The sequence below is a fragment of the Strix aluco genome, chromosome 2, assembly GCF_031877795.1.
Source record: "Strix aluco isolate bStrAlu1 chromosome 2, bStrAlu1.hap1, whole genome shotgun sequence".
In the NCBI taxonomy this organism is placed as follows: Eukaryota; Metazoa; Chordata; class Aves; order Strigiformes; family Strigidae; genus Strix; species Strix aluco.
This window is the reverse complement of record NC_133932.1, coordinates 118658629-118682817: the sequence shown is the minus strand read 5'-3', so window position 1 is coordinate 118682817 and position 24189 is coordinate 118658629. Positions and strand designations below refer to the sequence as shown.

The window sequence follows — 24189 nt, the reverse complement described above, 5'->3', positions numbered from 1 at the left end:
TTTGGAGTGTTTTAAGCTGTATTTGCTGTCAGGGTAGTGCAGTTCAGTCTGTGGCTATTGGCTTGACACTACTATCCTGTGTGCTAAAGTAATCTCTACACTGAAGTTCAGTGTGTGGCATGAACTTTGTTATGTTCAGGTAGAGCTGTTAGTGTTGTTGCACAGAGATTTTTGTTTTGGGCAGCTGATCTGGGTGGAAAGGACTCCAGCAGCCTCTGTCAGTCTCTGTCAGGTGGATCAACTTGTCTGGTTATGTGGGTGGTTGCAGAAACAGCTGTGCTACATGATAGCATAACAAAATGAGTCTGTAGACCTGATAACTAGGTGGACCTTGAGAAGTGTTAAAACTCTTGTTAAAAGCCAGAGATGTAAAAGGTGACAGTAAATCAGAGCCACTGCATATCTGAGGCATATCTGAGCATAAAGTACTAGGGTTGATGACTAGATATCCCTCAGGAAGGATATAAGGAGGAAAAAAAAACCCAAAACAAAAAAAACAACCCATCAAAAAGTGCTGAATGTTTGTAGTAAGAATGTTTAACAGAATAGGGTTTTATTTTGTCATTACCTGTGGCAAGAGTTTTATATCTGATGACCCGGAAGGGCCCTACAACTCCTTTTTTTTTTTTTCTAACATGGAATTCTACTCAGATAAGTAGGTGTCTGTCCATACATAGTATATGTTATTCACTATCCAAATTGAGACTGGACTGCAGTAGCAGCATTCAGATTTAGCTTAAAGCTGGCTTAAATTGCAACCCTTTAAAAATGTTGAATTGCTTCTGCTTTTATAGCACTTTTCAGTTTTTATGAGTGGGTATAGTTGGCCAGTTAGACTGCCTCAGTTGCAGTGTAGAAGAGCTGTTTAAAGGTGATTTTAATTGGAGTGGTTTACTTGGCTTTTGGGGTGAACTGTGGCATACATTCAGTCAGCTGCTGGGGTTCAGTTGATGGTTAATACCCCAAGAAAGCTGGTATGTGGTTTGCATCTGGTTGTGTAGGGAATGAACATCCCTGAGTTGTAACAAGACGTTACAGAATACTGTTAAGTTAGACAGTTTCTTGATAGCTGTGTACAGTCTTTACAATAGTCTGAGTTTTGGATCATCAGACTTATGAAAAGTCAAGTGATAAAAAGGGACTTTCTGTAATAAGGAAGGATAAGAACTCTTGGAGGTAGCTGTGAATTAAGGAATTAAATGATGTTATGGTCAAAGAAATGTCAAGGTCAGCAGTTGATCATTACAACTATATAGCCTCACAGAACATCAGGATGCATTCAGATTAATCTATTAGCTGATTATTTTGCCTAAATGTTGGCACCCATCCCCCAGCTGAAGTCAGCCTGCCACCCATAGGCCAAAATTCAGATTTTGGGTAAATGGGTAAAGCTTCTATGAGGCTAGTGACATTTCTTCTGCATGTAAGAATTTATTATTCCTCTAGTAGATTAGATCAATTGCAGTATTAGGATAGTAGACAGTTCAGTAACCTGTTTGCAACAGTGATGTCTAGGAATAGAAACTTGGCAGTTATAGCATGATTTTTCTGCAGGTGTATTCTGGTTTTCAGCAGCTGGTGGGCTAAGAACTTTTGCAGGGTTGCCTTTGGACCACTGTATTTAACAGTCATCAGTGCATTTATTTTCATAATACTGGTTGTATTTCTGGTCTCTGTAGTCTTCTACAGTAGTGACTCTCACAATTAAGAAGAAAAGAAAATGTTTTCCTGCACAAAAGATTATTAAAGATACTTAATTATTTGAGTGGGTACCTTTTCCTTTGTGTAAGACACTGGGCAGAGCGCTCTGTTCTTTTTTTTTTTTTCCTTTCCTTGCAGATTTATCTTCCTTGAGTTGTCTTTTCATTTCCAATGAGATGACTCTTCCTTTTAATATAAATTGTTCATGTAACTCATCTGTTTTTCCCTTTCTCTGAAAAGGGGGTGACCTGAACATCTCATGATAAAAAAGATAGTTCACCAGTATCTTGCTTATGTAGTGGCAAGTGTGTTCTGTATTGTTCTTGATTCTTCTTTTATATTGCTTTTCCTCTTTGGTTGTTGATGATTAAGTAGCTTTGATTTGAAAGACTGGAAGAGTTGCAACTTGGATCTTAAATTTCCACTTTAGACAAATTGCTATCTATGTAGTTACTCTTTTCTCCTTGTTCATTACCTTGCGTTTATTGCCTTGTGATTTTTTGCCTGCCATAACGTTTGAGCATTCATAGAATTGCAGAATGGTTTGGGTTGGAAGGGACCTAAAAGATAATCTAGTACCAACCCCCCTGCCATGGGCAGGGACACCTTCCACTAGACCAGGTTGCTCAAAGTACCATCCAACCTGGTCTTGAACACTTCAAGGGAGGGGGCATCTCCAACATCTCTGGGCAACCTGTTCAGTGCCTCACCACCCTCACAGTAAAGAATTTTTTTCTTAGATCTAATCTAAATCTACCCTTTCAGTTTAAAATTATTACCCCTTGTTCTATCCCTACCTCCTATTCTATCCCTGATAAAGAGTCCCCCCCCATCTTTCCTGTAGGCCCCCTTTAAGTGTACTGGAAGGCCGCTATAAGGTCTTCCTGGAGCCTTCTCTCCTCTAGGCTGGGCAACCTCGACTCTCTCAGCCTGTCCTCACAGGGGAGGTGCTCCAGCCCCCTGATCATCTTTATGATCTATGTCCTTCTTATGCTGGGTGCTCCAGAGCTGAACACAGTACTCCAGGTGGGGTCTCATGAGAGTAGAGTAGAGGGAGAGAATCACCTCCCTCGACCTGCTGGCTATACTTCTCTTGATTCAGCACTGTGATAGCCTTCTGTAGTTCTTTACAACCAGCTTCTGTTTTCAGCTGGGGTGAATGATTAGGAAACTGTCACTTTGGTAGTCACTGTCTGTTATGGTTGATTTATATATGTTGACCTATATAATTTTATTTTGGAACCCCTCTGGTAACTTCTCTTTATTGTGATAACAGCAAACAACACATGATACTTTTCTCTTTAAATAATTACACATCTTCCAGAAAACCCTTTCTCAAATCTTTATTATAGATAATTTCCACTGCAGTTTTTAGTGAAGAACATGTTTGAATGCTTTTTGGAAGTCTTAAGTGCTGTATACCAGGTTAATCAGGATTGGTCAACAAGTATGTGAACCCTTCAAAAGATATCTCCAGTAGTCCTGTGTGGCATTACCTTTGTCTTACAAGATCCATGTTAATTTTGTCTCCATATCTTATTTTTTCTTTGGTATATTTATTCAGCTGTAGTTTCTATCAGTCTGTTTAGTGCTGGGGATAGGACTGTAGTCTGCAGTTATTTGGGTAATTGTTATCACCTTCTACTTAAGTAATTGGTTACAGATACTGAAATATAAAATTGCTGACTGCCTTTAGAAATCTCAAGTGAATGCCATGTGGCCCTAGTGATTTGTTCTAAAAGCCTCTTCTGTTAGCACTTTACAACATTTTTTCCTCTGACTTGACCCCTAGAAAGAGAGCTTACATGTGGTCTTCCCTGATCTTTCCCTTACTGAACATCAATGCAAATAGCTTATTCCGTGTTTTCTGCTGTGGTTCAGGCTTCTTGGACTCCCTTTCTTTAGAAGAATTTTACTCTTTTTAAAATTGTCAAGAATTGCCACTTCAGACAAACCTTTGCTCTGACATATCTCAGTAGCCTGTGTTGAACCATGCCTAGCAAAAGGTAAACAATAGGGCAAATACACTAGGGGGATGTTTCATGTACAGTTCCAGAATCTTTGTAGCTCAGACTTCCTGATAGTAGTCTTTATGGGGTTTTGGGGTCTTCTTAGATTGGTTATATACTTAATATGGTGAGTTTTTAAATGGTCTTGATGCTCTCAAGAAGTGGTTTTTTTAGCTGCTGTATTTCATTTCCTTTTAGCTGGGTTTCTCACACTTAGGTTGTTCTTTTCGAAGTCAAATGTTGAAGTAATGAATATTATTTTCTTTTTAAATTCCCCTGGGAATTTAAATATGTGTTTCTGGAGTGCTGTCTGGATAATTGCATCTTGAACTATGTTGGGTGGCTCAGAATTAGATCAGGAGTTGTTTTTCTTTCTGTTAGTCTTCTAGCAGGTTGCAGTTGGCTGTGTTGTAAGAATTTGTCTCCATCATTCAGTGGCGGGGTTTTTTTGTCTGTGCTCTTCCCCTAGTCTGCACAACAGTAGTTGAAGTCTTCAGTTATTACTTTGCAATGTTTCTTGTTCCCTTATCTCACATGTGCTGTCACTGTTAAGTGGAAGTGATTGATAGTATACCATTAATACGCTATTTCTTCTAGTTTGAAATTTAAATGTAGCACAGTGCCTGCTGAGGTAAATAATTTAGTTAGGATACTGTGCTTTCCTAGCAGAAAGTAGTATTCCTTCATTGGGGCAAATCAATCCCTCTCGTTCTTATGTTTGTACCTTAGTGTTATACTGTTTCCAGAATTTTGTTCATCTGTTCGCTTTTGAAGATGTCTCAGTTATGTATGCTCTCAAAAGCAGTCTTTCAAGTTTTACCTTTTTAGGCTTCTAGCCTTTATATGAAAGCACTTGCACACTCTGGTCCGACTTTGGATGTCTGTTCCAAGTGCCCTGAGTTGGTGGAACTGTAGTTTCGGCTGGATTTCACGGACTCCTTTTGATTTTTTGTGACTTTGCTCCAAGTGTACATAACTATGACTGTGCTCTTTTGTCACCTCCATCCCAGGTGTTATTAAGGGCACTTAATAAAGGCTTTTAAATTCCAGTTTCTGCTTTTGTTAAAGTGGAGTTGATATTTTTTTAGGTAGATGCACACCCCATATCAATTCCCGAAATTCATGATAAATATAAAACTGTATTTTATCATTCAGCAATGGAGTTAAGACTTGGCCTGTGGAGCATTACCTAGCTGGCTATCTTAAAAGCTGTAGTATTTGCCATCCTTCCAGAGAAGTGCCTGCATTTTGCCTTTTATTTCTCCCAGCAATTAAGCCTTGAATGTAGCTACAGGATTTATTTCAGCATGAAGACTTTTATAGATGAGTGATGGGAGCCTAACTTAAAAGGAGTACACAAAGCCTGGTTTAGGAAGGACTGTTGTATATTGGTAGTACCTCCATTTACATCCAGCTGTAACTTTGGTGCCTGTGCGCTACCGCAAAGCCTTGAGCTCTTTCTGCAGCAGTATCAAATGTGCATTTTCTACAGACCAGGTCTCACCAGTTTGTGTCTTGTTGATTTTTTTTTTTTAAAGTCTCAACAATTTATCCAGTGATCTGTCTAATCAGTCTTGCAGGTTTCTAGCAATTATATCTCTATTGTTAAGCATCATTTGCTGTTACCAGTTGTGAGACATGAGGTTTTTCCTTGTTTCCCAGTCTAAACCTGTTCTTTTTACTCTGCCAATCATTTCTGTTTTGGTAGTTCTTCATTTAGAAATACTGACTCTCACATTGTCTATGTATTTTTTGTGTTTCTCTTTGATACTAGCATTTTTAGAAAACAAGCTACCTTGATTTGCAAATTATGGAAAAAAAAAAATTCTGATTTTTTTTTTGGTAATGATGTTGCCAAGTCTTGCAGAGGTAGGAGCTAATATTTGTGAGGAAATATATGCAGATTTTACTTAAGACTATGCACTAACTGTTAAGTACATAAACTTTCCTTTTTTTATGTCATACCTAATAATACAGGTCATGAAAACCTTTCTAAGAACCTTTGTGGGGAAAAAAGCAAATGTATTTAGGCAAAAAGATACATATTTTGGATCTTACCTTTGCTACATATTACGTGAATGTACTGTAATACAGCCCAAGTCTGTCTTTCTACTAAGGATCTCTGAAAACAGGAATAGCAAAGGTTTGAGTCAGGCCTGAGGTATAGTCTTGGCATAGTCTCATTTCTTCTTTGCTCCCATCTGTTCAGGTATATTTAAAACTTTATTAAAAGCTTTGTGTGCTTGTGATGCTTTTGTTCTTGTAGAGAAAGAAAATAACATGGAACAAACCTGGGAAACTTTAAGAGTCAATGAACTGAATTAATTCTTTTCAGCAAAAGGTGAGATGTAGGGAAATCTAACTTTGAATTATTCCCTCTTTGCCTTAGAGGGAAAAATAAGATAGGTAAAAGAGAATATTGGATTAACCTTTGGTGTAACTGACTGATTTCCAGGGAAGTACGAGCCAACTGCATTGATAATACAATTTTTCTTTTTCTCTTTTTAAATGTAAGAAAACCTCTCATTTGAATTGAACATTACCTTTATTGCAGTTCAAATGCTATTATATTATGGCATTTGGCTATAAAGTTAATAAATAAAGGAATTAAAAGGTGGTTGCCTCTCCTCTAGGGTTAATCTGGTTCACAGCTTTGCTGTTTGGTCTTCATACTGCACCCCCCTACCCCCACCCCCCAAGTTAATGGACAAGAGGTCTTGAATAATGTTGTAAATGTGTAGAAGAATATTGGAGCTTTATTCCTCCGGACCTCTTTACTGTCTTGGAATTTTAAGGGTTATCCTCAAACAGTAGAACTACACAAGTTGATGCTCTGTTTTAAAAATGCTGCCAAGTCTGGGAAACTTAATGACTGTTATAAAACTTGAAGAATAAATACAGGCTTGAACCTTGAACATTTTCAGTCTCTTGTGAATGATCACGTGTTAATATAAGCTATGGATGCCTAAACCTGTGCTAAGTATCACTGCAGTGCATATATACAATTTAAAAACTATTAGCAGTGTAAGGTTTATATTGCATTGTAAGCCTCAGAAAGTATGTTCTGTAATTTTCCTATTGCTATATCTTAGTTTATCTTAGTATATTCTGCTACAGGAATCAAGGAGGTTGACATGATAAAAAAAAAGCAAAGAAACATAACTGCTAAGGTTTCTTTTCTCAATAGCTCAGTTTAGTTGAACCATTTATTTCCTTAATATTCTATTACAGATATACTTCTTAATTCTAGTGTTTGATTACTTAATTGCAGTTATGTCTGTCTCTTACCAAACATTGTATTTTTTCCATCTATCTATAAAGCATTAAAGGATTCTGGAAGTGTAATGTGACAGAGTGGAAAAATCTCAAATAAACAGTATTGTTGCTTCTTTACTCATGACAGTGACTGTATAGACTGACATTCTCTCTCCTAACATTGTAGGATGATAATGCTAAAAGTCAGGTTTGAACTTAGAACTGTAAATTTAGAAGGAAGTCAGTTTAATGAATTTAGTTGGCAGAGGACATTTGAAGTGAAGAAGCTGTTTTGGATATCTAATGCTTGTTTTAACCCTGTTTCAGAACACATTGCTTTTGTGGAGCGCAGCAAGTTGATGATACAAGAAGAGCAGGTTCCCCACAGGAAAGAAATTAAAAGATCTTGGAGCCACTTATTAAGGTAAACAGATTGCAGTGGATTTCTGGATGGGTAAGTATTGATGAGTAGGATATTTCTGTTTCCTCTACCTGCCTTCCTTGATAAAGGATTTATAAAACAGCACAGAAAGCTACTTCTAGCCTTTCACAAAAGCTCAGTGATGTTACACATTAGTGTATACTCCAGGACATACCCAAATTATGCCTGTATTTTTCTTGTTGTGTATCTCAAAATCAATTTAACTTACTGATTTTTAGTACAGATTTTTTTTTAGAGAGGTCTTAGGCCCTTTAGAACCAATTATATACCAATTTGGTATTACAGGTACAGAAATCCTATATCCAGGTTGCCTTTTATAATTTCTTGAATTCATGGTAAAATTGATGATTATAAATAATAGATTACCAAACTGAACAATTACTAAAAGCAAACAAACCCTCAGGCAAAGTAAGTGGGGTTTTTTAAACTGAAAGAGATTTAGATTAGATATAAGGAAGAAATTCTTTACTCTGAGGGTGGTGAGGCACTGAAACAGGTTGTCCAGAGAAGCTGTGGCTGCCCCCTCCCGGGAAGTGTTCAAGGCCAGGTTGGACGGGGCTCTGAGCAACCTGGTCTAGTGGAAGGTGTCCCTGCCCATGGCAGGAGGTTGGAACTAGATGATCTTTTAGGTCCCTTCCAACCCCAACCATTCTATGATTCTATTCTATGAAAGTAGCTATTGGGAAGGAGCCCGAAGAAGCATCACTTGCTGTCATGAAGAAAAGAGATAAAGTTGTTGTAAACTGCAGTGGAATACGAGGTAGTAAGTCAGGACCTCAAATGAGCTGCCTCTGGTAGTGGCTAGAATGAGACGTTGCTGTGCACCTTCTGCTGCTCAGTAATGTATCTGTTCTCGTCATGGGCAGCAGTTCTGGCTCTCTTTTGCTTACTTCTGTGTTCCAGTTATATTGGGGCTACCTAAGGAGCTTTAGCAGTGTGGGATTTGGGGAAAATCAGTCAAATTTCAAAGTTGTTACTATGCAAAATGATGTTGCCTTTTTTTTTTTGTGTGAGCTACTTGGATATGCACTTCAGTCTTTTATTTTATAAATGTATTGATATTGAAACTAACATTTCTAATAGGAATTAAATTTAATAGGAGTACAGATTTTCTTTCTACATGTCTAACTTTTGATCTTGCTCTGCAGTCTAGCAAAAGCAGTGTTACAGGATCATTGTGTGCCTGTGTGGGTGGGAAAGGGACTGAGAAATCAGGATCATGTAATAAATACCATCAAAAATTCTATTTCCTATGTATGTATTGCTAAACATAGTGATGTGTAGCTATTGTGTAGGAAATGTTGGTGATGGCAGTATTTTTTGCTACTACAGGATTAGAAAGTAAATGAATGTTAAGACATTCAAAGAAAAGCATAGAGAAACTTTGTTTTTTCTTTGTGATCTTAGGAAGAAAAAGTAAAATCTGAAACTATTAATTCTGTAGTTATTTTTAAGAACTGTTGTTGGAAAGTGATACCTTACTCTGAAGTTGGGTGTGGTTTTTTTTCTTGCTTTATGTTTTTCTTCAAACAGCAGATCAGAAATGGACACGAGTCCTCTGGGAGGATTAGAACTGTCTGAACATACTCCTGGCCTGCTAGGGAATACAACCATGGCAGCAGGTCTTGCAAATGTAGGAAATACATTTGGAGGTCCACCAAGTTCTTTAGTTTCTAGACCTAATAAATTCCAAGACTCACCGATAGAAGATGACGATGATGTAGTTTTTGTTGAACCCATACAACCTCCACAAAATTCTACGTCTCTGATAGCAGATCAAAGGAACACTGCATTTACATCATCAAAAAATGAAGAACTTCAAGGGAATGATTGCAAAATGCTTCGTCCTCCAAAAGACTTAAATTCTCAAAAGGGGAGTATAAGTGAAACTATTATTATTGATGATGAAGAAGACATTGAAACAAGTCAAGGACAAGAGAAGAATGCTTCCAGTTTTAATGAACGAAGACTTCCAGAGTGTAAAAATAGAACCAACGATACGGAATTCTCAGCTTCCGGTTTTTCAAGAAGTAAGGTAAATTCAGGAATAGGTAATAGTGGTATAACCACAGAACCAGACTCTGAAATTCAGATTGCTAATGTTACTACATTAGAAACAGGTACTATGAGCTCTGTGAGTGATGGTCATTTAGAAAACGCTGAAGGGCGTGACATGAACTTAATGATTACACATGTGACATCACTGCAGAATGCCAACTTGGGAGATGTATCTAACGGACTGCAGTCAAGTAATTTTGGTGTTAATATGCAAACATACACCCCATCTTTGACTTCACAGACCAAGACTGGTGTAGGACCTTTCAATCCTGGTAGAATGAACGTGGCTGGAGATGTATTTCAAAATGGAGAATCTGTGACTCATCATAATCCTGGTAAGTTGCAATTCTGAACATTTCCTTAAAAACTGAAGATAAATAATAGTAAGTTTAATGAAAATATTTTTGGCAGTGGCACTGCTTAGTTTTTAGCTTAATTCGTATGGACGATCTTGGTTCCCTTCATCCCCATCACAACCTTATCTGTGACTCCGGAATAAAATATGCTCAATGCCAGTGACATAATCTGTTAGGTAGGTAAACTATCCCAGTTCAGCAGTTAGTGATACCTTCAGATGTTTTGAGACACAAGTATTTGTATATGAAGCAGAGCTTTCTTTATGACTTAAGTGTACCCCTTTAATTGGCACAAATAAAGGTTAGTGTATCTGTGTAACTTTTGTACCTTTTTGTGGAGTTCTACAATTGGTGTAATGCATCAGTTATTTAAGTATTATTTTACTGATATGTCTTGCCATCTGAATATAATTTGACATGCGAAAAAAATGAATTTGGAAGTCTGATCATAAGTAGCCAGCTGTAGTAATTCATTGCATACTGAGCAATTCTTGGTGTTTACAATGCTTAATAAAATGGAGTCCACGTTACTTGTGGACTCACATATTCATGCAGTAAGTTATACACACTTTATCATTGCTGTTTAGTTGCCCGTGATAATATGTATTTATATCATGCAATATTAATTAGTTTGAATTGACTGGTTTTGTTCTGTATCTGTGTGTAAATAGCAGTATACTGTCTCCTGATTTAGCAAGTAAACAGGTATTTTTGAAAGTGAAATGGAGCAGCCATGAATGGTCTTCTGGAATTGCTATTCTACAGAATTTAAGCTTTCACATAAGCAATTTAAAACCTTTCAAGTTCCAACATATACTGGTACTCTGCTGCGCTGTTAGGCTAGAAGTGGGGGAAAAAGCCAAATTACGATTTACTACAGGTTTAACTTCAGACTAGTTAGGGTCATTTTAAATGGAAAATTTAAACCAGTTACAATCTAGGTGCGGTAAACCCTTCTTAATGCTTTATTTCTTAACTTGCTCATATGTTGATTAAAACACATGGATTATTTTTAACCTGTTTTTCAACAAATATTTAAATAGTACAGTTCTTCGATTTGGTCCTGTATTACCAAATGTAATTTGCACAAGTATTAATACCTTTCATATTCTATTATGGAAGTGGCAGTATGAAACTAAGCTTTAAGTTGAATGTTAGGTTGTGGGTTTTTTGTGTTAATCTTGAAACTGATTTCAAAATTTGACTTCTGAAGCTGAAAGCTGGGAAGTTTTTATAGTTGAATGCCTCACTGAATAATTTAGAAATTCAGTTCTTAATCTTTTAAAAGCAACATTCCCACTACTGCTAGTTGATCTCTTAGACATGGGATATGATTATTGTGTTATCACAGATGGTCAAGTAGTTGTGTATGAGTACTTAAAGCATTTGTTACCTTGAAGTAGTGCCTTTTGTTTGTCTGGGGGAAAGTGCATCTTGAGAAAGCATGTGCTTTCCCTTTAACTACTGAACTTTTATTTTTGTTGTGATTAACAGAGACACACCAGAGTTCTGCTGGTAGGAAGGCTGGGACCGTAGCAGTATTGAAATAGATTGTGTTCAGAGAGACAGGAGTAGTGGCTGGGAGTCCTTTGAGGGACTTGATGAAAAAGACTCACTCAGAAGGGAGGAAAAAATAAGTTTGCAAGTAGATACGAGAGATGTATTTCAGGGTGTACATATATAGAATTTTTTTATGGCTGTGGTCTTTGTATTTGAAAAACAGAGTGGTAGGTTCAGAAGGAAGCAGGAAGGGCTGAAACAGGTAAGAGAAGGAGAAAAATACCAGATGAGAGGAGTTAGAAAAATGGCAAAGAACATGAGAAGAAGAAACGAGGAGGAAAGAGGGAAGACAGCTATAGTGGAAATGGCTTTTACACAAGAAAAAGCCTGAAACATGGTAGGTGCGAATCTTTTACAGGTTAAAGGGTTTTGTACTTGGAAAGATGTAAAGGAAAGGTTTTCAAGATACAAGTTTCAATTTTGTTCTTTTCCCTAGAATTTGTTCCTTTTCTTCTAGAAAATCTGTCAGTAAAAGTTAACCCTGTCTGTTAGAAACTTTGATAATATGACAGGAAGCATTTGATCTTAAATATGTTTGATATATTCTACACAATTCGAGTCTAAGATTGCTAAGGATAGATTAATCTTCTCTGGATCAGTGGTGTTCCATCTGTTCTGATTTCCAGGTTTCTAAAATACTTCCAATGGACGTGGAGACTCCTGCTCAGTTAGTTTAAGCCTACTGATGATAAAAATGCATTGATTTATATAATTTGAAGATCTTGGATTGAAAAACAGTGCTTATAGTTCCAAAATAGGACATAAGAAGTTGGATGGCAAACTTTTTTTCAGATACCACGAGTTTCTTTAGGGATTTGCCAGTTAACATTTCAATGCCAAAGCTTTGCATAAGGACTTAATACATCCATTTACAGAGCAGTTTTGCAAATCTCAGAACTACTCATTTACCTAAAGACATTCTATCTTGCATCTTGGACAAGACCTGTGATTCATATTTGCTTCCTATTTAGAGGATTTGAAGCCTTGAAGATGCAAGCATGTATTGTGTCCTGATACTTCCTTTTTTCTCCCTAGTGACCAAGGAATTAGGACATGTGACATCTACATGTTGTTAGAAAAATAGATCAAAACTGTTGGTAGTGAGGCTCTGGCAAATACATTATATGTATTTGTATCAGAAAGAGTGTGCCCAGCAGGACTAGGGAAGAGATTGTTCCTCTCTACTTGGCATTGGTGAAGGCCGCACCTTGAATACTGTGTTCAGTTTTGGGCCCCTCATTACGAGAAAGTCATTTAGGGGCTGGAGTGTGTCCAAAGAAGAGCAGTGAAGCTGGTGAAGAGTCTAGAGAACAAGTTCTGTGAGGAGTGGCTGAGGGAACCTGGAGAAAAGGAGGCTGAGGGGAGGCCTTATCACTCTCTACAACTACCTGAAAGGAGGTTGTAGCGAGGTGGGTGTCGGTCTCTTTTTCCCTAGTAACAAGTGACAGGAAGAGAAGAAATGGCTTCAAGTTGCACTGGGGGAGGTTTAGGTTGGATGTTAAGAAAAATTTCTTCACTGAAAGGATTGTCAAGCATTGAAACAAGCTTCCCAGGGAAGTGGTTGAGGCACCGTCCCTGGCGCTATTTAAAAGACGTGTAGGTGTGGTGCTTAGGGACATGGTTTAGTGGTGGACATGGTGGTGTTAGGTTTAGAGTTGGACTTGATCTTAAGTGTCTTTTCCAACCTAAATGATTCTGTGATTCTAATGTATGTGGTTTGGAAGATTTTCTCTGGATCAGTGTTAGTCTGTTCCCATTGGCAAGGTGCCTCCACTGTATGGGAAACAGTAGGTGCACAACAGAGAAACTTTTGTCCAACCCATTAATTCAGAACCCAGTGTCCCCAGTAAACAGTGGAGTACATTTGGGTTGGAAGGGACCTTTAGAGAATACCTAGTCCAGCCACCCTACCATGGACAGTGACATGTTTCGTTAGACTAGGTTGCTCAAAGCCTCATCCAACCTGACCTTGAACACCTCCAGGGAGGGGTATCCACAACTTCTCTGGGCAACTTGTTCCTGTCTTGCCACCTTCATCATAAAAAAAAATTTGTTCCCCATGTCCAATCTAAATTTAGCCTCTTTCAATTTAAAAACATTGCCTCTTGCCCTATCACTACAGATCTTGGTAAAAAGTATCTCTCCCGTCCTTCTTGTAAGCCCCCTTTAATATATTGAAAGGGTGCAATAAGGTCTCCCCAGAGCCTTCTCTTCAGGCTGAACAACCTGAACTCTGTTTGCCTTTCTTCACAGGAGAGGTGTTCCAGCCTTCTGTCATTTTTTGTGGCCCTCCTCTGGACCTGCTGTTACAGGCCCATATCTGTCTTGTACTGGGGACCCCAGAGCTGCATATAGGACTCCAGGTGGGGTTTCACCAGAGCAGAGTAGAGGGACAGAATCACCACCCTTGACCTGCTGGCCATGCTTCTTTTAATGCAGCCGAGAGTATGATTGGCTTTCTGGGCTGCAAGCACACGTTGCTGCCTCATGTCCAATTTCTCATCTACCAGTATCTACAAGTTCTCCACAGGGCTGATCTCAATCTGTTCATCTCCCAGTTTATATTGATACTGAGGATTGCCCTGATGCAGGTGCAAGACCTTGCACTTGGCCTTGTTGAGCTTCATGAGGTTCATGTGGGCCCATTCCTCAAGCTTTTCAAGGTCCCTCTGGATGGCACATCGCTTCCTTCTAAATTATCAACTGTACCACACAGCTTGGTGTTACCTGCAAACTTGCTGAGGGTGCACTTAATCCCACTATGTTGTTGATGATGATGTCAAATGGTATCAGTCCCAGTATGGGCACTTGAGGGACACAGCTCGTTGCTGATTTCAGCTTGGGGCATTAAGCCATTAACTGTAATTCTTTGGACACAACCATCCAGCCAATTCCTTATCCATCAAATCCATATGTCTCCAATTCAGCATCAAGAATGTTGTGGGGGACCATATCATAGGTCTTTGAGAAGTCCACATAGATGAACAAAAGTCCTTGTAGATGAGTTTCAGGTGCTTTTGGACTGGAACTTAGGTTTTGTTTCTCTGAATGGAATCTGGTTTTTGTGCATCAAAACTGCAAATTGAGGATGCAGTTCAGAATTGCCTTGATCTGAACCAGGTCACTAATGCAGTTGTAGCTGAATTTGTTTCAAGACCCGCATACCTCTGTAAAACTTAATTACTGTCTTCCTCCCCACCTCTGCCTCAAGTTGTAATGACACAGTTTTTTAGCTTTTTTAAAAAGACGTCATTTCGTTGAGCTATTTTTCCAAGATGGCTCCACAAATAAATGCATCGGTGCAAATGAGAGTAAGGAATAATTTTATAGCAGTTCAGAGCAGTAATGAGTGAGAAAGAATGAGAGCACCCAGAACAGCCATTATAGTAAGAAGAAATTGAACATGAAGCTGTGCAGTCTCATAAAGTTGGCCAGTAAAGAATTGCGGGTAGGAACCTGAAGGATAAATACAAGGGCAGTGAGGTATGGAAACTCATGAGGAATCAACTAAGGAAGTGTGATACACCTTCTCAGTTCAAGAACACGGAAAACATTTTACAGATCCTTTGTAGAGAATACAAAGTTGAGGATGTAACTTGGTTAAAAAGTGAGATGTGAAGAAAAGTCACAATATAAAAATTAATGTCTACGGATGTGTGATGTGGAAGAAGTGAAAGCAAAAAACCAAAAGGCATGAAGATCTTTAGATGTTCTTGTGGTATGTTTGTGGAAGGGGAAATGCAACAAAATATCAATTAAGAGAGCCTGTCTGAAGCCTTAAAATACTAAGGAAATATTGAAATAGTCTTAATTGGGGTATTAGGAAGTCATGGTAAAAGTTTAAAACCCAAATGAGCCTAGCAAACTAAAGTTTTCATGAGTGGCAGTAGAGTGCTACTGGAATTACAAGCACATGTAGCTTGTAAAGAGATACAATGTGCTCCCACCTGAAACCTATGAGAAAAGAGGAGAATCTAAAAATATTTTCAGGTGTTAAGGTGCTACCAGGATATAAATATATCTGAGGTAGTATAATAATTTCTATACATAATAGTATAGAAAAGTTTGAAGAGGGCACTTAAGTGAGTTTTAACTTTAAGCACTGTGATGACATATCTTAGTTTGTCAGTATGAATACTCATGCCTTCAAAGGTAAACACTTAATGGTTTAAAGAAGAATCTGTTTTGTTCTGCTTCTTTTCCCTCTTCCCCTCCCCTCTGTGTTCCAGCTCTATTTACCCTCAAGCATTACAATAGGTAAATTTCCAGCTTGCCTTATGTCTCAGAAATAGGACATCCTTGACAGCTACAAAGTCACACTGGAAGATGATCTTCTACTTGCTAAGGAATGTATGTTGTCTGTTGCTGTAACAAGGGTTCTTGGAACTTTGTCCCTAAAATTAATTTTAAAACTACGCAACAGAATATGGTGTTAATAAATCCTCTTGGGGAAAGAGAGGATTTTAAAAAATAGTATGAGGAGAGGATGCCTTCTGTTTAAGGAATGATTACAGACCAAGGTAATGTCCCTTAACTTAAGAGTAAGGTATGGGCAGTTGCTGAAGTCTATAGGTTAAGGTTTTTGTTGTCTGAAGTTACAGAATTTAAAATCGTATTTCTTATATTTGGTTGTTAATACTAATTGTAATAACACTTGAGGAGTACAGTGAGTTATTGCAGTAAGACATGGAAGACTTAAGTATTTCTATTTAGTTACACTAAATGCTGTATTTACTCTTTACTTAAAAGTAGTAGCACGAGTATTACCCAATACAGTAATATTTTGCAGGTATTTACTATTCAGTAAGTAACAGTGAAGTACTGTTCTAGATGCTGGGAATAAAAAGCTTGAAAGGTAAGTCCCAAGTCCTGTGACAGTATTCGGGATAGCTGACACATACTACTGAAAATGTGTGTAAATGTTTTTTATAATGGAAAGAAGTTCCTATTTGGGTTTTAATTCATGCTTAAGTAACATACCATTCTTGGCATTCTTCAGAAGCTCAGCATTCCTAATTATTTGTGATAATTATTTAAAATGAAAGCTTAAATTCCAGAGAAAAGCCAGGAAATTATTTACTGTGGGATTTTTCTTCCCCCAGAACTGTATATTCTGCTCCAAACAAAGATACTGAGCCTATAATTGAACAGAAGCATGTAATCTTTTTAGATGTATTTCTACTGGAGAAAAAGTTTTACTTGTGTTCTTGTTACGCCAATTACTCTGTAGCATGTCATGCTACAAAAGATTGGGCAAAGATGACTTTGATCCATAATAGTCTATTGTCCACAAATACAGATGGAAGACTAGTGGAGTCTGGAACACAGGGGCATGGATTTGTGTACTGCCAGAACTTAATGAAATATTATTTTCTAGGTTCATTGATTTCTACTGAGGAAGACTTGGAACTCTCATGACTTTGCCAGTTTGCACATTAAGTGGTATTCATTGTATTGAAAAGGTTGAGAAAAACAGGAACTCTTACAGGAATCGATGACATAAATGCAGATCCCAGATGTGGAGCCACAGTGCTTTGCTTTAACTGTAATATCGTTTTCTGGCTGCAAGTTGGATTGGGAGACTAATATGGGGAAGCCCAATTCTAGGGTTTGTCACCGAGGCCAGACACATGATGCTTGTTAAAGCTTTAGAACAAAATAACTAATGAAAATCTAAGATTTTGTGTTCTTAGAAATTTGTAGAGTTTATAGCTTAAACCTTAGTTTAGAATTTCCATGTTTCTGTTGGTCTCTTTCTTTTATAATTGCAGTTGTTAATTGCAGTTTTGTTTGTCTGAAGATTAAATTACCAGTTTGCAAACCCAGTGCAAGTGAATTGAGGTCTGCAAAACATGTCACTAGATGTAAGATGGGACCATTCTGAAATTTGTTCATGTTCTGAAGCTTTGTAACAATGGAGAGTGATACCATCAAACAGCATTTTACTTTAAACCTGAATTTCTAAAATACCATCTTTCTTATGTTAATTGTCAGTTCCAGCAGAAATGATTTTATGATCATATATCTGAATATTATTCTATATATATGTACATGTCTGTTCACTTTTATGTTTGGTTGTTTTTTGTTTTTGTTTTTTTTTGTTTTGTTTTGTTTTTTTTTTTGTCTTGAAGATTCTTGGATATCCCAGTCAGCTTCCTTCCCTAGGAATCAGAAGCAACCAGGTGTGGATTCCTTGTCACCTGTAGCATCACTTCCTAAACAGATTTTCCAGCCTTCTGCCCAGCAGCAGCCTTCTAAACAGGTTAAAGTCACATGTGCAAACTGCAGAAAGCCTTTACAAAAGGGACAGACTGCGTATCAGCGAAAAGGATCAGCTCACCTTTTTTGTTCTACTACCTGCCTCTCATCATTCTCACACAAACCCACTCCAAAGAAACTTTGTGTTATGTGCAGAAAGTAAGGGATTTTTTAATTTTGTTTCATATTAGCAGCTAAATCCAGTAATACTTGAGATTCTCATGCATGTATGAGAATTGCTCCATTAATGATATAAAACCTGACTATACAAGTACTTTATATAAGGTCACTTTAATGTTTGGAAATGTTGAATTCACTGTGTCTGCCATAACAAAATAAAAAGTCTACCATCTTTAAATTTGGCAGATTGTTTCTATGAAAGTCAACACACTAAAAATTACTGATTTTTTAAATTTTTTTTTTTTAAAAAAAGACAAGATGTTCAAGTTACAATATATCCTCTGGCAAGGTGTATTCTTTCTTCTTTATATGAAAAGAAGTGGACCTTGTGTTGTATAGAAAGCATTCATTTTGATAAATGAAAATATAAAATCTTTAAAAGGCTTTAAAAGAAGTAGAAACTGATATTTTCAAGAAGCTGGAAGAAATTTGGGAGCTTTTCCACTGTTGAAACTGAAGATACCGTAAGTGGGCAGGACAGAGGGAGTGACAAGCACACCTAGAAGTGGCTTATTCTAAATTACTGGTTAGGTTTGACTTGTAATTTTTCATTATTTCCCAAACTTAAAATTGCCAAAGAGAAGTCTTCCATAATTGTACTGTTGTAGTGTTAGGTGTACAAAATAGCTGTACTATCTTTTTCGGTGTACTGATTACTGAGATACTTGCATTTTTTCATATTTTTTCAGTAAAGATGCAAGTTAAATGATGAATTCTTGCTGAACTAAAGAAGGCTTGCAATAAAGACTGCCTTCGTTAATGTATGTTTTGGAGAGTGTGGTCTTTGCTCAATCGCAGTTTTAAACTACTGAAAAAGTTTTACTTCAGTATGCAGTGTGGTGAATTAATGGCTTGTATTCAGATGTAAGCTACTGATCTGAGTATCTCTTTTTTTTTTTTTTCTTCCCTTGAGACTCAGTAAAAATAAGCTATAGAAAGTATTGGTATCGTGTGTATGCATACCTTGGTACACTGAAAACGTAGCAGATTTACCATAGTTTAGCTTTTTAAAAATACATGTAAAAGCTCAAATCCTCTCAACCCTCACCTTTACAGAGCTATTTAAAAGCACTCTGTACTCTATTGGCTTGTACATGTTTATACACGTATTTTTTTTTTTTAGAAGTAATCCAGCGGCTACAGTATTCAGGTAGCTATATTGTATATAAAGATGAAGATTAGACTAATCTTTTTATTTCTGACTGAAATCTTGAAAACTCATGGCTAAATCTGTGCTCTGTTGGAACTTAGGAGATACTTAACTTTATATTGTAAGAGACTACATACAAAACTGCCCAAAGTGGTAAGGCTCTATTTTTTAACGATGAGGACAATACCTTATTTCTAGCTTTGGGGTTACTTAAAATTGTTTGTTTAGTGTATTTGATTTCTAGAGAACCTCTGTGAAGCCACCTTTGACAATTTTTTGAGGTGATGTTGATCTTTGTTTTTCTACTAGTATGCAGTTGCTTACTCAAGTACGGTTAAATAGAAGGCCATATGTGCATGAAATTGTTCCTCTGTAGTATGGCTTCATTACGAAACCTAAGCTTATCCATCCTTTTTTTTGGTTTATTGCCAAATTTCTGCTACATGGTGGTAGCAAACCAGGTATTCTTTGCTTCGTACTTGATCTCTTCTTACTAAGGCAGACATAATACTGTCAGGTTGCAGTTCAGTGAAAGGATAAGGGAACTCTAGCAAAATCCAGGAGATCTTGAATGTAGGTTGGATAGATGATAATAGTTGATATGACATAGGTCAGACTTTCAGAGGTAATTCTCAGATTTATTTTTAAATATGTAGATGACGTTAAGCGGAAAAAGTGAAGCCTACAATAACTTTTTAAAAAAATTGTGTAACCCCATCTGAAAAGTCAGAACTCTTAACGTATTTTATTGTAAACCACTTTCCTAGCACTCTTCTAAACCTTTGTAACTACATAAATAGTGCAGGAGTTAATATAAGAAGGAAAATATAGGAAATATTTGGCATTCTCCTTAGTATTTGTAATTTTTATTGACTTCTTGACTTTGCACTTGTCTCCTTTGATACAAGTTAATATGTGCTTTGTTACAAGTTAGTAGTGTTTTATAAGTCCTGGTGGAATCCGGCCAGCAATGGTACACTCCTCAGGGCAGGAGTTCTGGCTTTTGCAGTACAGAAGTGATAACACACCCCAACACAAATCCTTACTGGGTTGGCAAAGGATAAGCCAAAATCTGCTGGCTTCCCTTTGATGGAAGAAGGCAGGCTTGCAGGTGTTAATGTGCAGGAGCAGTACAAGTCTATTTTCAAGGGAGTCTGGGGAAGCATACAGCATATTTCCAATGTTTCCCACTCACCCCAGTTTTAGGGCTCCTAGGTATGAGTGTCTGGGGCATATCTTTTCCAGCTGGTGATCCATTGTGATGTCAATAGGGACCCAGATGTGCCCAGTCAATTTTTATTCTGTCCAGTGGTATTTCCTGTATGTCAATAATAGGTTTTTCTACTTAGAAGGCAAAGGGGGAAGCTTCTTTATTCTCCTTAGCACTTCTAATTTATGGTATGTGGTAGTTTGGGATTAAGAGTGAAACTACCTTAGAAATGACCTTAGAAGTTTGGGAGACCTGAGCACAAAGGTGCACTGACAAGCATGGTGTTAGTGACTTTGCTAAGTTTGCAGCGTGTGCAGCATACAATTGAAGATCAAGGAAGTCTAGTATTAACTTCAGTGAAAAACAGTGTAAGTCAGTTTGGTTAGAAGAAGGCTTGTTCTATTTCAAATTAATTTTATTGGTGGTTGCTTCTCCACCATTTAATATGTTAAATTGGTGCAGTTTCATGGGCAACTTCATGAACTGTTCAGGTGCTTTGGAACTTTAAAGTAACAATGGAATTAACTTTTAAATTTTAAATGATAAAACTTCTAAGAAAGTCTGTGGTAGAGTTTTAAGCTTTTTAGTTTTATTTATGAGAAAACAAGCTTCTCTTTTCATCTTATCCTATCATGAGGATAATACTGGAAATGGTAGAGTTACATACAAATTAATACCATTTTTTGCCTTTTACTATAAATCTGAATTTTTGCATGTGAAACTTACACCTTTTGCATGAAGTTGCAAAATGGCCAGTTCAAATTCGCTGTGTTAATTTTTTGTATAAGATTGAGTTTGCCACAACTGGTACCTAATGGTCACTTAGTTCTGGAATAATGTAATGGGAAAAAAATAGCCCCAGTCCAAACAAAAAAGTAGGTGTTTACGCAGGAAAGACATTGTACTTATAGTACTTATAGTAATTGTAAAATATTATTATTAAACTTAATGTTTGACATGTGACTTAACTGTACACCCACAAAATCTTAGAAAATGTAAAGTGTTCTTGTTTAACTATATATATGTATTTATACACAAGCACACTAGAGGGTTTTTTTGTCTTTCAGAGATATAACAACAATGAAGGGTACCATTGTTGCTCAAGTTGATTCAAGTGAGTCTTTCCAGGAGTTTTGCAGTACATCTTGTTTATCCTTCTATGAAGATAAACAGAATCCCTCAAAAGGAGTTTTGAATAAATCAAGATGCACTATCTGTGGTAAACTAACTGAGGTCTGGTTGACTTTTTTTTCTCTTACCTTGCTCAATAATGAAAATATTAATAACTTAGATTCTGAAATAAGAACTGAAGGAAATTTAAAAAATGGTTCAGTATTTTCATACGCAGTGAGATACTAAGATACACAGGCTTAATATTCATAAAGAACAACTGAAGGGAGAAAATTCAGAGAGGTTATTTGTTTTTTGTTTCAGAAACTTGAAGTGCCTTTTGCTGATATTTTGTAGGTACTGTCAACAATATTAGGCATAGAATCTCGTAATTATAACCCAGATCTCCCCCATTAGAAGAATTGCTGTTGAAAAAAGACAAGATTTACTGTATTATTTACTTTTTTACTGTATGTTTTGAAAGATCATGCAAATGTTTTTAAAGATATGTAGAATTTAGGCAATTTTAAATTTTCATGAATGTATTAATTTACTCTTGATGCCCTTACTGGGCCTGCCGTAGTTCAGGCTGTTACTTTACACAGCGTATATGTCTGGCCAGTCTTTATATGCCATGTTGTTAGCCTGCGAATTGAGTATTTTATAAAATTGCATAAATTGACCTTCTGCTCTAGTGTGCATTTATTATGTCCTTCCTGTGATCTTTGCTTCTAGGCTACAGGAGCAAATGGGTCCAAGAATTTTTTTTTTTTCCTAGAACTTTGAAGATGATAGAAACACCAGTTTCTGTTTCTGTATTGCATGCTCATTTCAAGCATCTCTGTCCTTAAATAGTGAGCTTGTTAATCTGTTTTTAGTTATTGTACTTGAGTGTAAGACTTTTGGCTTGTCTAGTAGTTTCAGGCAACTTTGTGCTTGTGTGGTGATAGAATACCTTTTTATTTTTATTTTTTAGATTCGCCATGAAGTTAGCTTTAAAAATATGACTCATAAGCTGTGCAGTGACCATTGCTTCAATAGATACAGGATGGCAAATGGTTTAATAATGAATTGCTGTGAGCATTGTGGGGAGTATTTGCCCAGTAAAGGAGCTGGAAACAATATTCTTACTATTGATGGTCAGCAGAAAAGATTCTGCTGTCAGAACTGCGTTGGTGAATACAAGCAGGTAATTATTTCTTTACCTATAAATTAAAATCAAATAAGTACTAATACTCCTTAAATTTATCCTGTTATTCATAATATGGTTTTACTTCTCATTAGAAGTCTTAAGTAATAAAGACTTCTGAAAATTAAATTAATGCTAGTGAGGGCCAACTAGCTGGAATGGACCTTTTACTACTGGCTTTTTTTGATGTTGCTGCAATAGCAATATGTATTGGTTATTAATGAAAAAATCCCTGAAATTAAACTTTATGTTAATAATTTCTATTTCTTTCTAATGGGTATATTTCTATCATGAGTATATTAATAGCAAGCCCAACACACAGACTTACTGGTCCTCAAGTGATGTTCTCTTTTTTGATATAAAAGCTTGCTTGTATGCAATCGAAACAGTGAAAAATGTGCAGAGTTTACAGATTGGACATTGCTGTGAGAAAGCTCTAACTGATTACACGTTGGCTGTGTACCTGTACTATGTTTAATCTCCTTCACTGTACAGCGTAGGATTTCAAAATTTATTGTTACTTTCATCCTTCCATGTGTTAGAGTTTGTGCTTTCATTTTCTTTACTTGGTTTGGTTTTTATTTATTCTTAAGACTGTTGAGATAGTAATAATTGCTGTGGTTAAAAATAATTCCAAATCAAGAAATCTGATGCTGACGTCTTTTACATATTACAAAGCCAGTTCAGCTCTGAACCGTTGCTAATGCTGGCTGGAAGGTTTAAATGTTTTGTTAATTTAACAAATATAAATCTGTTAATTTGTTAAATTATTGGGGGGGGGGGGGGGGGGGGGAGGGGAGATGCAATTTGGGGATTTTACTTTTTTTTTTAATTTGGGTTTTTTTACTTGGTACATTCTCTGAGTTTATAGGGATAGTGTTACAAAATATGGAAGTACTGTTTTACTAGCAAGAAACTTCTTTATCAGATTTTGAAGCTAACACTTGAATATATGAGTGGTCCCAGGGCTGCACATTGCTTTGGGTTCTTTCTTCATCTCTTTCCATTTTTGACAAACTAATGATCCAAGAGAAAAGGGAGTGCAGTGCTGAATTTTTTAAAGTTCTTCCATGTTGCATCATGTATGTTTGTATTTTCTCTTTGGACATTCAGTTTTGATGCTTTTGGGGATGGCTGTTCTTGTGTATATGCAATGTGCAAACAGCAGATTGGAAACGTGCATATGTAAACAGCATAACTGAAAAGGTAACATAAGCGTTATTCTTTTGTCACAGCTATACCAAAAGGGACAGGATAGGTTTCCAAGATACTAAAAACATAGGCATGCCCAGAAGCCATGGAAAGACTTGAAGAAACGTTGAATACTGTCTCTCGAAGAAACAAAAAGGCATGAGATTAACTTTGAACTTGAGACATTCTCACACAACCAGTATAACATGCACTGCACATGGAATTATGAAATGAACGTGGAATTTTGAGAGGTCGAATGATAAATCTGTACTTAACTCTCATTACAGACTGTACTCTTATGTGTTCAGATATTGTTGTATTTTGTGTTTAGATTATGTATTTGAGAATGAGAAGGATATGGGTAGCAAGTTGTATGTTCTGGTTTGATTTGGGGAGGAGGAGCAGTTTGTAGTACCAGGAATCTTCACAAGTAGTGTCAGGTATTGTGCATTATTGTGAGGATCCTTAAGAGAACCTTTAAAATTGAGACACATTGTTTTGGTGCATTCAGTTCTGACAG

General features: G+C 36.9%; 1 protein-coding gene across 18 annotated transcripts in view; it reads left to right on the top strand.

The window, feature by feature from the left end:
• ZMYM2 (zinc finger MYM-type containing 2) overlaps positions 1-24189 on the top strand; it is a 99471-nt gene that overhangs the window by 20175 nt on the left and 55107 nt on the right. For 7 of the 18 annotated variants that reach the window (XM_074816081.1, XM_074816074.1, XM_074816075.1 and 4 more), the window contains exons 3-8: positions 5977-6051; positions 7293-7389; positions 8941-9800; positions 17513-17798; positions 21247-21412; positions 22266-22478. In XM_074816081.1, the coding sequence (XP_074672182.1) occupies positions 7325-7389; positions 8941-9800; positions 17513-17798; positions 21247-21412; positions 22266-22478 (1590 nt within the window). In that variant the 5' untranslated portion in view covers positions 5977-6051; positions 7293-7324. The other 11 variants (XM_074816065.1, XM_074816070.1, XM_074816071.1 and 8 more) reach the window with 9 other exon arrangements.